Source organism: Takifugu flavidus, chromosome 17 (assembly GCF_003711565.1).
Source record: "Takifugu flavidus isolate HTHZ2018 chromosome 17, ASM371156v2, whole genome shotgun sequence".
NCBI lineage: Eukaryota > Metazoa > Chordata > Actinopteri > Tetraodontiformes > Tetraodontidae > Takifugu > Takifugu flavidus.
The window spans coordinates 12,904,533-12,916,714 of record NC_079536.1 but is presented as its reverse complement, the minus strand read 5'-3'; the positions used below and the strand labels follow the sequence as shown (position 1 = coordinate 12,916,714).

Here is a 12,182-nt window from a genome sequence, read left to right as displayed (position 1 = left end):
GGGAGGTGACCAAGAACCTGATGGTCACTCTGTCCACAAGGACCACCATCTCCCCAGCAGTCCCCCCGTCAGCGCTATAAGGGGGCGCGGCCCATGGGAGCCCCCCTGGCTCTGGTCTGACAAACAAAATTGTTTGTCCTCCTCTCCTCTCCTTCTTCAGTGGCCAGACTGGGACCATGACGCAGGACAACCTTCTCCAGTGGCCCAGACTGGGACCATGACGCAGGACAACCTTCTCCAGTGGCCCAGACTGGGACCATGACGCAGGATAACCTTCTTCAGTGGCCCAGACTGGGACCATGACGCAGGACAACCTTCTTCAGTGGCCCAGACTGGGACCATGACGCAGGACAACCTTCTTCAGTGCCCAGACTGGGACCATGATGCAGGACAACCTTCTCCAGTGGCCCAGACTGGGACCATGACGCAGGATAACCTTCTCCAGTGGCCCAGACTGGGACCATGACGCAGGACAACCTTCTTCAGTGGCCCAGACTGGACCATGACGCAGGACAACCTTCTCCAGTGGCCCAGACTGGGACCATGACGCAGGACAACCTTCTCCAGTGGCCCAGACTGGGACCATGACGCAGGATAACCTTCTTCAGTGGCCCAGACTGGGACATGACGCAGGACAACCTTCTTCAGTGCCCAGACTGGGACCATGATGCAGGACAACCTTCTTCAGTGGCCCAGACTGAGACCATGACGCAGGACAACCTTCTTCAGTGGCCCAGACTGGGACCATGACGCAGGACAACCTTCTTCAGTGGCCAGACTGGGACCATGACGCAGGACAACCTTCTTCAGTGGCCCAGACTGGGACCATGACGCAGGACAACCTTCTTCAGTGGCCCAGACTGAGACCATGACGCAGGACAACCTTCTTCAGTGGCCCAGACTGGGACCATGACGCAGGACAACCTTCTTCAGTGGCCCAGACTGGGACCATGACGCAGGACAACCTTCTTCAGTGGCCCAGACTGAGACCATGACGCAGGACAACCTTCTTCAGTGGCCCAGACTGGGACCATGACGCAGGACAACCTCCTTCAGTGGCCCAGACTGGGACCATGACGCAGGACAACCTTCTTCAGTGGCCCAGACTGAGACCATGACGCAGGACAACCTTCTTCAGTGGCCCAGACTGAGACCCCTCTGGAGAGTCCTGATGGAGAACGAGGAGGAAACCTCCCCAGACGGCTCTACCAAGCTTCTGGCGTCACCTTCAGACCTGAGGTTGAATCGCTGCCCACGTATCGAGCAGAAGCTGTGAGGTGGTGAAGGAGGGCAGGAAGATGGACGAGATCATGAAGGCTGGACTGTGAGGGGAGCTGGGCCAACAGGAGCTTCCTGGAGCGGCCCGGTCCCTGGAACTGAAGAGGCCTCAGAAAGAAGAGAACATGGAGTGGAGCTACAGAACGGTTTTATTAGCATGCTACAGACATGACGCAGATACAATGGAGGAAAAACAGAAGCCACTGGGCTTCCTTGCAAAACAATGCGTCCTTTTGTGTCTCATCAGCTCGGAGAGCCTGAGTGAGGAGGAAGGTGTCCACAGCTAGCAAGGCCTTGGAGGGACGCAGGGCTCTCACACACATCAACGACTTGCTGAAAACAAATGTAAGGAAAGACTAAAGGCACCATACTTTGGTCCGGCCGAGCAGCCCCGCCAACACAACACCAGGATGGACTCGCCGCGGCACCTGCTGATGTGGCTGATGTTGGCCTCGCAGCATGATATGTGACCTCACAGGAAACCAAAGGGAACGAGACCAGCCTCACCACGCTGGTGGAACCACAGCGTTCAAGTCAAGCTGCCCCCCCCAGCCACAAACCTACTGGTGAACCCACACACTACAAAGACGCTACAGGCTGGTTGGTGGCAGAGCTTCCATGTGCCTCAGAAGCATCAGAGAGGAGCCAAAGTCGTGTCCACCTGGAGAAAGAGCTGATGTCCAGTAAGGCACAGTTACTGTAGCTGTTCGCCTAAACGTAGAACTGAAAACGGATGTCTGAGCAACCATCACACAGGGGACAATCAATCATGTCAGGGTCGTTTTTTTTGCTTTACACACAAATACAGAGGTGAAGAGGAGCCGGCACACCACGGGGCTCTTTAGATGATGCAGGTGGGAGGGTCCAGAAGCTCTCACGGAATGACACGGTCACCAAAACCGCCAGAACACAAGTGCTTAGATGGTCGTGGTCCCCTCAGTGTCCAGACAGTTCCAGAAGGTTCCAGCAGGAAAACTTGAGCTTAGATGGTGGACTTGGAGAAGGAGACCCTCAGGTGCTGGTTGCCCCCCATGTTGTAGTTGTGAAGGTCAATTAAGGCCTGGATGGCCTCCTCCACCGTCGACATCTGAATCAGCGCCATTTTGCGGTCCCTGCAAGAAGAGCCGGGCGTTAGTCTGTGGAGAGAGGCCCGTGTGGCGCTGGCGTGGGGTCTACCTACTGGAAGAACTTAAAGGCCTTGACGGTGCCCCCCGTGTTGGAGAAGAGCAGCCGCAGGTCGTCCTCGGTCACGTTCTGTCTGTAAACAAGATCCCAGTCAAGGTTAGAGACAGGCAGGTGGAGCGGGAGAACCCCAGCAGGAGCCCAGCTCCTGAGGACTGGGCCTTGGGCTGCCGGCCCCGGTACCTACGGGATGTTGGACAGGTGCAGGGTGGCAGACGGAGGAAAGATGTTCTGGAAGTTCTTGGAACCAGGCTTCTTGAAGCGATGCAGCGGAGAGTTGGCGTAGTCTTTGGTGAGCCCCTGGTCGTCCAGGCCGTCCCGGGGCAGCGCCACCGACTGGTGCTTGGACAGGGTCACGCGGATGATCTTCCCGTACATCTTTTGGCCGTTGAGGTGGCTCATCGCTGTGGACACACGCAACAGAAGCCCTCACTAGGACGGGCCACCAAACGGGAAGCAGAGAGCAGCTAAAGCGGGCCGGTTCTGCTCACCCAGCTGGGCCTGGTTGGCGTCCGACATCTGGATGAGCGCGCTGTCTTTTTTATTGTAAAGAATTTTCACCCTCTGGACATCACCGTACACTCCTGGATTAGAGTCACGGCAGGAGGAGAAGAGGTGAAGGTGGAGAAAAAGCAGAGAGTTAGAAATAAATAAAAGGTGTGCGATGAAGACAAGGACAAAAAAGACAAGAAGAGAGAGAGAGAGAGAGAGAGAGGGAGAGAGGGAGAGAGGGAGCGTCTGACAGTAGTCAGAGCCACAGACAGGTCAGGAGGAGCAGTAAAGAGAGAAGAGACACCCTCTAAACATACGTCTCAGGCTGGGTCAGAGACTAACGACTCACAGCATGCAAACAGAAGGACTGGACCCGTGCATTAGCAGATTACTGGCCGAGTTTAGAGCAAAGGCAGGAACATTAACCCAAACCAGTCACAGGGGGCCAAAAGGTCACCATGCAGCCATACGGGCTACTGGGTGCAAATTATAATCAACAATAATAAGAATCAATCTCTGACAGAGTGAAAATTGAACAAACAGAAGAAAGAAGAAAGAGTGGAGAGAGAGAGAGAGAGAGGGAGAGAGAGAGAGAGAGAGAGCTAACGATAACATACCGAAGAGGGTAAACAGACTTTGGGGCGTAACCATCTTTAGAGGGAGAGAAGAGCAACAAGCAGCGTGAGACAGGTAGAGAGGTAGAAGAGTCGGAGCGGAGCGGAGGTAGAGATGGACAGATCGATCCAGAACGGAGGTAGGTAGGAGAAATGGTGGTTTTTGTTTCCCCCGGAGAGTGATGGAGGTGGTGGGTCATGTAAGGGAGCAGGTGGTGGAGGAGGAGACATGGAGGGGCAGTTAATGGAGGAGGAGGAGGAGGAGGAGGAGGAGCGTTTGAGGTCCCACATCACCATATGAGGTGGAGGCAGATGGGTGAAGGGGCAGGAGGGGTGGGTGGGTGGGTGGGTGGGGGGAGAGAGATGGGGTGAGTGGGGAGGCAAATGCAATTTTGGGGGGAAAAAATAAAATTAAAAGTGAGGAGGGGGAGGGACAAAAAATAAAATATAGGTCAGTACACTGGAATAATGCAGGTCGTTTGCTCAGATAATGGCTTGGATCAATGTTTTCTTTCAAAATACAGCAAATAAGTCAAGTCCAAAAGTGTCTTTCACCCTGGACAAGCAGAGGCTGAAGGAACATGTCAAAACAGAACAAAAGGGAGCAATTTCAAACCAGAACATGGCATCGAACACAACATGCACCATCTGAAGATCTACCATCCTTCAGCGAGGGTGAGAGCACGCTGAGGGAGGAAAGGCAGTTAGCACAGCATGCACCTCTGCTCGGGACAACCCTGCTGCCCAAAGGCCCCTCCATCAATGTTGCAACACACAGGTTGAGAGGCCCCACCCTCGCCTGCCCCCCCCCCAGCAAACACCTGAAGAACGGGAGCAAAGGGTCCCTAACGGGCTCTAATCCAGAGCGGAGCCCAGCCAGCCTGGGAGGGACCGGCAGTGATGCCACCACTACGGTTCTTATCAGCGGGATGGGGGGGGGCGGTGGTCGGGTCCTGGCTGGGCCCAGCTGCCTGCACGGGCAGTGGATCAGGGATCCAGGAGAGAGAGGAGCACCTGGAGGCACAAAGACCTCCCGGCATGGAGCCCGTCAGAGCTGGACGAGTGGATTCCCCGGTTGCAACATTGGATGAGGGCGTTTGTGATGGAACCGCAGCTTCCGACTCCTTCAAAGTCGGAAGCTTTTCTGCAAACAGGCTTGTTTCCCTCAGCATGCAGGAGTTGATGTGAAGGCCACTTGAACAAAGTGTGATGTTCACTCAAGTCCAGGAGAAGAAAGAGAAGCAGTATCTTGGGTCAGGACACGCGTGGCCGCAGAAGATACTGTCGGGTGGGGAGCATTGGCCGAGCACCCACCAGGAGGAGACATTAGCAAACAGGCGGATGGGTCAGGAGTTTGGGGGAGCAGTCAAACAAAGAGGGCAGAGAGGAGCGCAGACAGCCAGCAGCAGGTGTCTCAGAGAGGCAGCAAGCCTTCGCAGAGGCGAGACAAGTGAGGAGACCACAGAATGGTTCAGAATGAGTTCATGTGAGGACAGCTTAGAGAGGAAAACAGAAGAGAGTCGTTAGCGGAAGTTAGATACAGTTGGACCAGAGAGCGGAGGGCAGAACATTAGAGGAGAAAGAGCAGGAGGACTGTTCCCGCCATGTCAGAACCATCTCGTCCCTCTTATCAGGGGACTTAATGCACATGTGGGCATAAAACAAAAGGGACAAGGCCCTGGCCATGTGAGGGAGGGAGGGAGGGAGGGACACTAGAAGATACAGCAAATGAAAAGGTTAGACAGCAACATCTCATTTCAAGTCCCACACCAACAGGATGAATACAGCCAGCCCTCAAACAGTCCCGCTGGACGCCACCAGCCTGGATCTGGTGCTCATACGGCACCGGGGTGACCTTAACGCCACGCCAGCACGTGCACGTGCACTCATAACTGGGCTGAAGATTAAGATGGACTGGAGAGCTGTCCCCTCGCCCTGCTCGGGAGGACACGGATCCTTAACGCTCTTTAAGCGGCGCCGCTGGCTCGCAGCGTCACTGTGTTGCGCCGTGCACGTACATGCATGGAACTGATGGAACGGTGGCATTGTGCCGTTCCAATGGCAGCTACGCCAGGCTAACGGAATCCCCGATGGCAAAGAAAAGACAAAATGAAAATGAGCCGGACAGTGAAAATCATGAGGAGGACTGATGGCCCCCCCACAGCTTCATGAACAAGAGGTCTGACAGTGGCGTGAGCCTCAGGTGATCCTTCTGACTGGAGTGAGAGGCTGCGCAGCCTTGACTTACCTCCTCGTTGAGGTTGCTGACTAACAGGACCCCACCAGACCCCGCCTGTCCAGCGAGGGCCACCCTCCCCGCAGCAGCAGCAGCCGCCGCCGCCGCACTGAGAGGGGTGAGAGCTCCTGGGGACAAGTGGAGACAAGGCCATCATGGAGTGGAGAGCAGGACTCTCAGCACGCCGCAACACTGGCAAAATGCTCGCACACGTACACGTACACGTACAGCAGCAACAGCTCCTTTCAAGCGTGCGCCACTGTAACTGTCACACGCTTCAGGCCTTTCACCTGCAGACACATTCAAGACGGGCACAGGAAGTAGAAGAAAAGGTTGGCTCTACCTGGGATCTTACCGAGGAGAGAGTTGGAGTCTTTGCTGAAGGCCGCAGCCACCGCAGGGTCCAGGCTGGGCTGGCCGTCGCCGGCGGGCAGCTCGGGCCGCGTGTAGTCCCGACTCTTGTCGTTGTTGTACTTGACGTTGAGGTTGACCAGCTTGGAGAAGTCAATGCGCAGCGTGCAGCAGGAGTTGTAGATGTTCTGGCCATCCAGCGCCTGCAGACCAACCAACGGAGGGGGGCTGTGTGAGCTGTGTGTGTGTGTGAGCTGTGTGTGTGTGGAAGGCTGAAGGCAGCGGGGGAGCGGGTCTCCTACCAGCTTGGCCTGCTGAGCATTGACAGGATCACTGAACTGCAGAAGAGCCTGGAACTGGTTGTTCTTGGTGAAGGTGATTATCTTCATGACTGTGCCAAACTTGGAGAAGATCTGCACACACCCAGAAAGCAAAGGGACGGTCTACAGCCGGAGCAGAGGGCGGAGACGGGGGGGGGGGGGGGGGGGGGAGCTACCTGCTGCAGCACGTCCAGAGTGACAGGGTAGAACATGTTGTCGATGATGATGCGCAGAACGGGGCTGGAGGCTGCAGCCAGAGCCTCCTGGACATCTGAGCTGGGCGACCCCCCCGACTGCACCGCCGACACCGCCTGCAGCACCGCCTGCGTCCGCTAGCATCAAGAACAAGCTGCTGGTTACGCTCTGGAGCAGAACCGCTGTGCTGGCCCCCCTAAGGGGGCCGCGTGCTCTCTGCCAGGACAGGACCTGCTGCAGCTTTCTCCTCGCTTTACACGAGGAAATGACCCCTAATTCTGGGACCCGCCACAAAGGTGCCAACTACTCAGGTGAGAAGCTGAGGAAGCACAAACCTGGTTTCCAGCATCAGTTTTGAGCTCTTTGTGATTGGAGTACTGAATAAATACGGGGATGTTGCGGACGTGGGGGGTGACGGTGGCGTAGTAGTTCACCATGGTGATGGCCGCCTCCTCGGTGCCCATCTCCAGGAAAGCCTGGCACGTTTGAACACAAAGAGCAACCGTCACGGCCCAGCAGACGCTCGCCAGCACGTTGCGACCGCCGTGCACGCCTCAGGCCTGCTGTGGCTGCATTCTTGTGTGAGTCACCTGGTTCTTTCCCTTCAACGTCAGGATATTGGTGACTTTGCCGAAGGGCAGGCCCAGGGCGATGATCTCAGTCTCGGTGGCCTCGTTAGGCAGCTTCCTGATGTGAAGCACCCGAGAGGGCGGCGCCTCCTCCACCCTCAGCTTTTTACTGTCGCTGCCATTGGAGGCACCGTCTGAAACGTGAACACAAACATCAGGCTCATCTCATCGCTCACGTTGGGGCCCCAGCTCTGATTAAACACTGGGGGGGGGGGGGGCAGGTCATGGCCAATCAGCTGAGTTAAGCATAGGTCAGGTATGTCCAAAGCCAGTCCTCCAGGACCGTGAGCCAGCCAGGGTTTCTGTCCAACCAGGTTGAGAATGCATTCAGTGGGACAGAAGACCCGGTGGCCCACGGTCCTGGAGGACCGGGTCCAGACGTGCCTGGCCGGGTGGCAGCGTTTATGTGGTGCCACACGAGGAGTCAAAGAGATGGAGAACGTGAGCGGTTCATGAGCTCCTGTGGTCCACATGAGGACCAATTGTGTTCCGGGCAAATGTTTGTGGGCAGTGGGAATGTGATGGTGGTTGGAACGAACTCACCGCTGATACTGCTCATGCCAGAGGTAGGACTGTTGTACATACTCAGCTCGTCTGATCCTCTCTGTGGGGGAGAGGGTCACGTCAGGTCAGGTCAGGTACGGCACGCTGAAACCAACACACCAGCCAAGCCAAACACCCCAGTGGCTGAATGTGGTGCGCCCCCCCAGCACTGATCAGTGTTACATGTCCAGATGTGTCTTTGGTCCCACAACATTCACAAAAGCTGAGCGCGACCTCCTTTATCTAGCTGACTCAGCATGAACCTACTGGTCTTTGCTCTGCTGCAGGGCCTGTTGGACAAAGATCTTAAGAGGAGGAAATGCTCTGCACAGAACACAGCTGGGAGCCGTCTCTGTTCCATCAATGCTCCTTCAAGGTTCCCCAATGGGTCCGTCAGACCCTGAGTCTCATTAACCCGGCTGCATCGGCCACCTCCTACAGTTGCTCAGCAGTGGTGGAGAGCAGATGTTCTGTGAAGCACCTGCACAGGCCCCAGACCCTTTCTGGGATCATGGGTATCATCACTGGTGATGTGGTGCCACGCTGTTGTTACAGGAAGCGTCTGTGGCAGAACTACAGCCAACATGGCCGCTGCTGCTCCCCAACACAACTGTTGAATAGCTCCTAAACGATGGTTGAGTGGAGGAGCCTGCCTTCTAGAAGGAGCAGAGCAGGAGCAATGGCACTGGGAAGCACAGCTCCCAGTTACACCTGAGGAGGAGGCACGGCAGGAAACTCACCTTGACTCCAACTGCAACGTCGCTGATGCTGAAATGAAAGAGAGGAAAATCTTACTGTCACGCCATCACGTGGAAATTCATGAGCAGTGGCGAGCCGTGACAAGGCTGCCAGAACCCCCCCCGTCCCCTCCCTTGGCTGCCAACAGACACCATGAAGGTCCTGCTCTGGACGGGGGCGCGAGCTGCTCTGTACGTCCCAGCCAGTTAGACCGGACGAACGAACGCGTGAAGCGATGGCGATCCTGGCGATGAACATGTCCTCTTCTCTCCCAACGTAGCCCCCCAGCACTGAAGGGACCACCCTAGGATTAGTGGGCTGGTTGAGAACTTGGACTATTAGTGACACAAACACCACAGAGACCAATGAGACGTGGTCGTTTTTGACTTAAACAAGAGTAAAATAGCCACGGGTCGTTGGTCTAAATGGGTTTATCTTCTCTCTGTGGGGCCTAAAGTCCTGAAAGGGAGGAGCCCCCCCCCCCTCTGCAGACAATGCTCGCTAACATTAGTGCCTTGCTTATTTAATAACGGTCTTCAACGAGCCTCCATTCTCAGAGAGGGAACATGAGGTTGTGGGTTTAACACCCAAAGGCAGAGCTCCCTGATGGGAGCCTACGCTGGGCACTAGCAAATGGGACTGAATCGGTGGGACCCTTCCAGGAGCGGGACGACAGCTGAGCGCCTCCCCAAACCAACCTTTTGACCATCAGAACCATCAGGTTGCTGTGAGAATGTCAGGTGTGACGCGGGCTCGCCGTCCCCATCCAGGGACCACTACGTCCTCTCAATGTTTAACATGAATGGCAACAAGAGGAGAAGGCCACTGTTAGGGGTGTTAATATCTAACCTTGCTTAATATAAGTCCAATTAAAGTCAGACTGAACCCAGAGTCCTGATCCTGCTGCCAAAATGGCCGCCAACACCAGGAGTCACGTGGGTTCCGGAACCTGAATATTCATAATATGATCGGAATCGGTCTTTAGTCTGACTTTACAACTGCTTTTTGGGGATTCAACGTTCCTGCTATTGGAATATTCAGACATTTACAGGGTTCCTGTAAATGCTACACACGTGAATGTTTTATTACTTTAAAATAATGAGGCCGTTCCACCGAGGGGATGTTTCCGTGGTGTAGCTAGCTCAGGCTGAGCTTAAGCTAACGGTCCCCACTACATCCTGTCCACACAAATATGTACCGACAAATACCGAACGGGTTTCAAAAACACTGCACATTTCAGACAATTGGCGAGATTCCTTAGCAATGAAAACGGCAAATAAAGAGAGCCGGTTATTTTTTTTTAATGGGCTACTCCCACTTGGACTGTAAACCAAGCTAACAAAAGATCAACATTGCTGTTCAAGGTAGCTTCACATTAGCTCCCTCCACAATACCTGCTAATAAAATGAAAGTATTGATTAAGAGCTACAACATGGCGTGTTGGAAACAGAGACCGCAGCGAAATATTACAAATTAGTTGGAAATAGAAGAGCAACACTACACTCAAACTATTTATTTCAAAACGAGGCTTTGCTAGGTTGCGCTAACATGCTAACATGGGTACTTCCTCAACATCAGGCGCGTGGCCATGGAAACATCGCATTTACCTTCTGCAGAATGATACATCCCGATTGTACGTGTTATTGGTTATCATGGCGAGTCGGGTAACAATGTAATTAGCATGAATGAGTTTATTTACCCGTCCATTTCTGAGTAAATTCCTGTGTCCGCCGATGATCCTGACGTCTCCTTAGTTTGCACCGTATTCTTTACGGACAGACTGTAAAATGGTGGCAATGGGGAGGAAGAAGCCGAAGCGCTGGCGGAAATGGCCGGAAACGCCCGAAGTCCGTTCGAGCCCTCAAACGGAAAGAGCAAAGGGCACTTGGGACGAGTACTGCTGGTGCTGCTGCTGTTACTACTACTACTACTGCTGCTCTGCTACTGGTGCTGCTGCTGCTGCTACTACTACTACTACTACTACTGCTGCTACTGGTGCTGCTGCTGTTACTACTACTACTACTGCTGCTACTGGTGCTGCTGCTGCTGCTGCTACTACTACTACTGCTGGTGCTGCTGCTGTTACTACTACTACTACTACTACTGCTGCTACTGTGCTGCTGCTGCTACTACTACTACTACTCTACTACTACTACTGCTGCCACTGGTGCTGCTGCTGCTGTTACTACTACTGCTGGTGCTGCTGCTGCTACTACTACTACTACTACTGCTACTGTTGCTGTGCTGCTGCTGCTGCTGCTACTACTACTACTGCTGCTACTGGTGCTGCTGCTGCTGTTACTACACTGCTGGTGCTGCTGCTGCTACTACTACTAACTACTAACTACTACTACTGCTACTGCTACTACTGCTGCTGCTACTGCTGCTGCTATTGCTGCTACTGCTTGCTGCTGCTACTACTACTGCTACTGCTGCTGCTACTGCTGCTGCACCAGCAGTAGTAGTAGTAGTAGTATCAGCAGCAGCACCAGCAGTAGTAGTAACAGCAGCAGTAGTAGTAGTAGTAGTAACAGCAGCAGCACCACAGTAGTAGTAGTAGCAGCAGCAGCACCAGCAGTAGTAGTAGTAGTAGCAGCAGCAGCACCAGCAGTAGTAGTAACAGCAGCAGCAGCAGCACCAGCAGTAGTAGTAACAGCAGCAGCAGCACCAGCAGTAGTAGTAGTAGTAGTATCACGCAGCAGTAGCAGCAGCAGCAGCAGTAGCAGTAGTAGTAGCAGCAGCAGCACCAGCAGTAGTAGTATCAGCAGCAGTAGTAGTAGCAGCACAGCAGTAGCAGCAGCGTGCAGCAGCAGCAGTAGCAGTAGTAGTAGCAGCAGTAGCAGCAGCAGTAGTAGTAGCAGCAGCAGCAGCACCAGCAGTAGTAGTATCAGCAGCAGTAGTAGTAGCAGCAGCAGTAGCAGCAGCAGTAGCAGCAGCAGCAGTAGCAGTAGTAGTAGCAGCAGTAGCCAGCAGCAGTAGTAGTAGCAGCAGCAGTAGCAGTAGCAGCAGCAGCAGTAGCAGCAGCAGTAGTAGTAGCAGCAGCAGTAGCAGTAGTAGTATCAGCAGTAGCAGCAAGCAAGCAGCAGTAGCAGCAGCAGTAGCAGCAGCAGCAGCAGCAGTAGCAGCAGTAGTAGTATAGCAGCAGCAGTAGTAGTAGCAGCAGCAGTAGCAGCAATAGCACCGCAGTACAGCAGCAGTAGCAGCAGCAGCAGCAGCAGCAGTAGCACAGCAGTAGCAGCAGCAGCAGCAGCAGTAGCAGCAGCAGTAGCAGCAATAGCAAGCAGCAGTAGCAGCAGTAGTAGTAGTAGCAGCAGCAGTAGTTGTAGCAGCAGCAGCAGTAGCAGCAATAGCAGCAGCAGTAGCAGCAGTAGTAGTAGTAGCAGCAGCAGTAGTAGTAGCAGCAGCAGTAGCAGCAATAGCAGCAGTAGTATAGCAGCAGTAGTAGTAGTAGTAGCAGCAGTAGTAGTAGCAGCAGCAGTAGCAGCATAGCAGCAGCAGTAGCAGCATAGTAGTATAGCAGCAGCAGTAGTAGTAGCAGCAGCAGTAGCAGTAGTAGTAGCAGCAGTAGTAGTAGCAGCAGCAATAGCAGCAGCAGTAGCAGCAG

The 12,182-nt window shown here is 54.3% G+C and overlaps 1 protein-coding gene across 7 annotated transcripts; it reads right to left on the bottom strand.

The window, feature by feature from the left end:
• Positions 1-1,409: 1,409 nt before the first annotated feature.
• LOC130513777 (polypyrimidine tract-binding protein 2-like) lies at positions 1,410-10,533 on the bottom strand. Of its 7 annotated transcripts, none has more exons than XM_057012801.1 (14): positions 10,278-10,533; positions 8,581-8,608; positions 7,841-7,901; positions 7,259-7,431; positions 7,004-7,144; positions 6,650-6,805; positions 6,456-6,566; positions 6,158-6,356; positions 5,815-5,930; positions 3,570-3,603; positions 2,952-3,044; positions 2,648-2,864; positions 2,459-2,536; positions 1,410-2,390 (listed from the first exon to the last, which is right to left on the bottom strand). In XM_057012801.1, exons 1-14 carry the CDS (start codon positions 10,283-10,285, stop codon positions 2,261-2,263), a joined length of 1,545 nt encoding a protein of 514 aa, XP_056868781.1. In that variant the 5' UTR covers positions 10,286-10,533; the 3' UTR covers positions 1,410-2,260. The 7 variants fall into 7 exon arrangements, with proteins under 7 accessions (XP_056868781.1, XP_056868783.1, XP_056868779.1 ...); XM_057012803.1 differs by having other exon boundaries at positions 6,146-6,356; positions 7,883-7,901; positions 10,278-10,532; XM_057012799.1 differs by having other exon boundaries at positions 6,146-6,356; positions 10,278-10,531.
• Positions 10,534-12,182: the final 1,649 nt, after the last annotated feature.

What these genes read in the sequence shown, in the direction of transcription:
- LOC130513777 (XM_057012797.1), bottom strand. Translation starts at nt 10,232, where the DNA reads ATGATAACCAATAACACGTACAATCGGGATGTATCATTCTGCAGAAG. An exon ending in ACGTTGCAGTTGGAGTCAAG is followed by an intron (nt 7,902 to 8,580) that starts GTGAGTTTCCTG and finishes TCTCCCCCACAG; the next exon opens with AGAGGATCAGACGAGCTGAG. An exon ending in CGTTGAAGGGAAAGAACCAG is followed by an intron (nt 7,145 to 7,258) that starts GTGACTCACACA and finishes CAAACGTGCCAG; the next exon opens with GCTTTCCTGGAGATGGGCAC.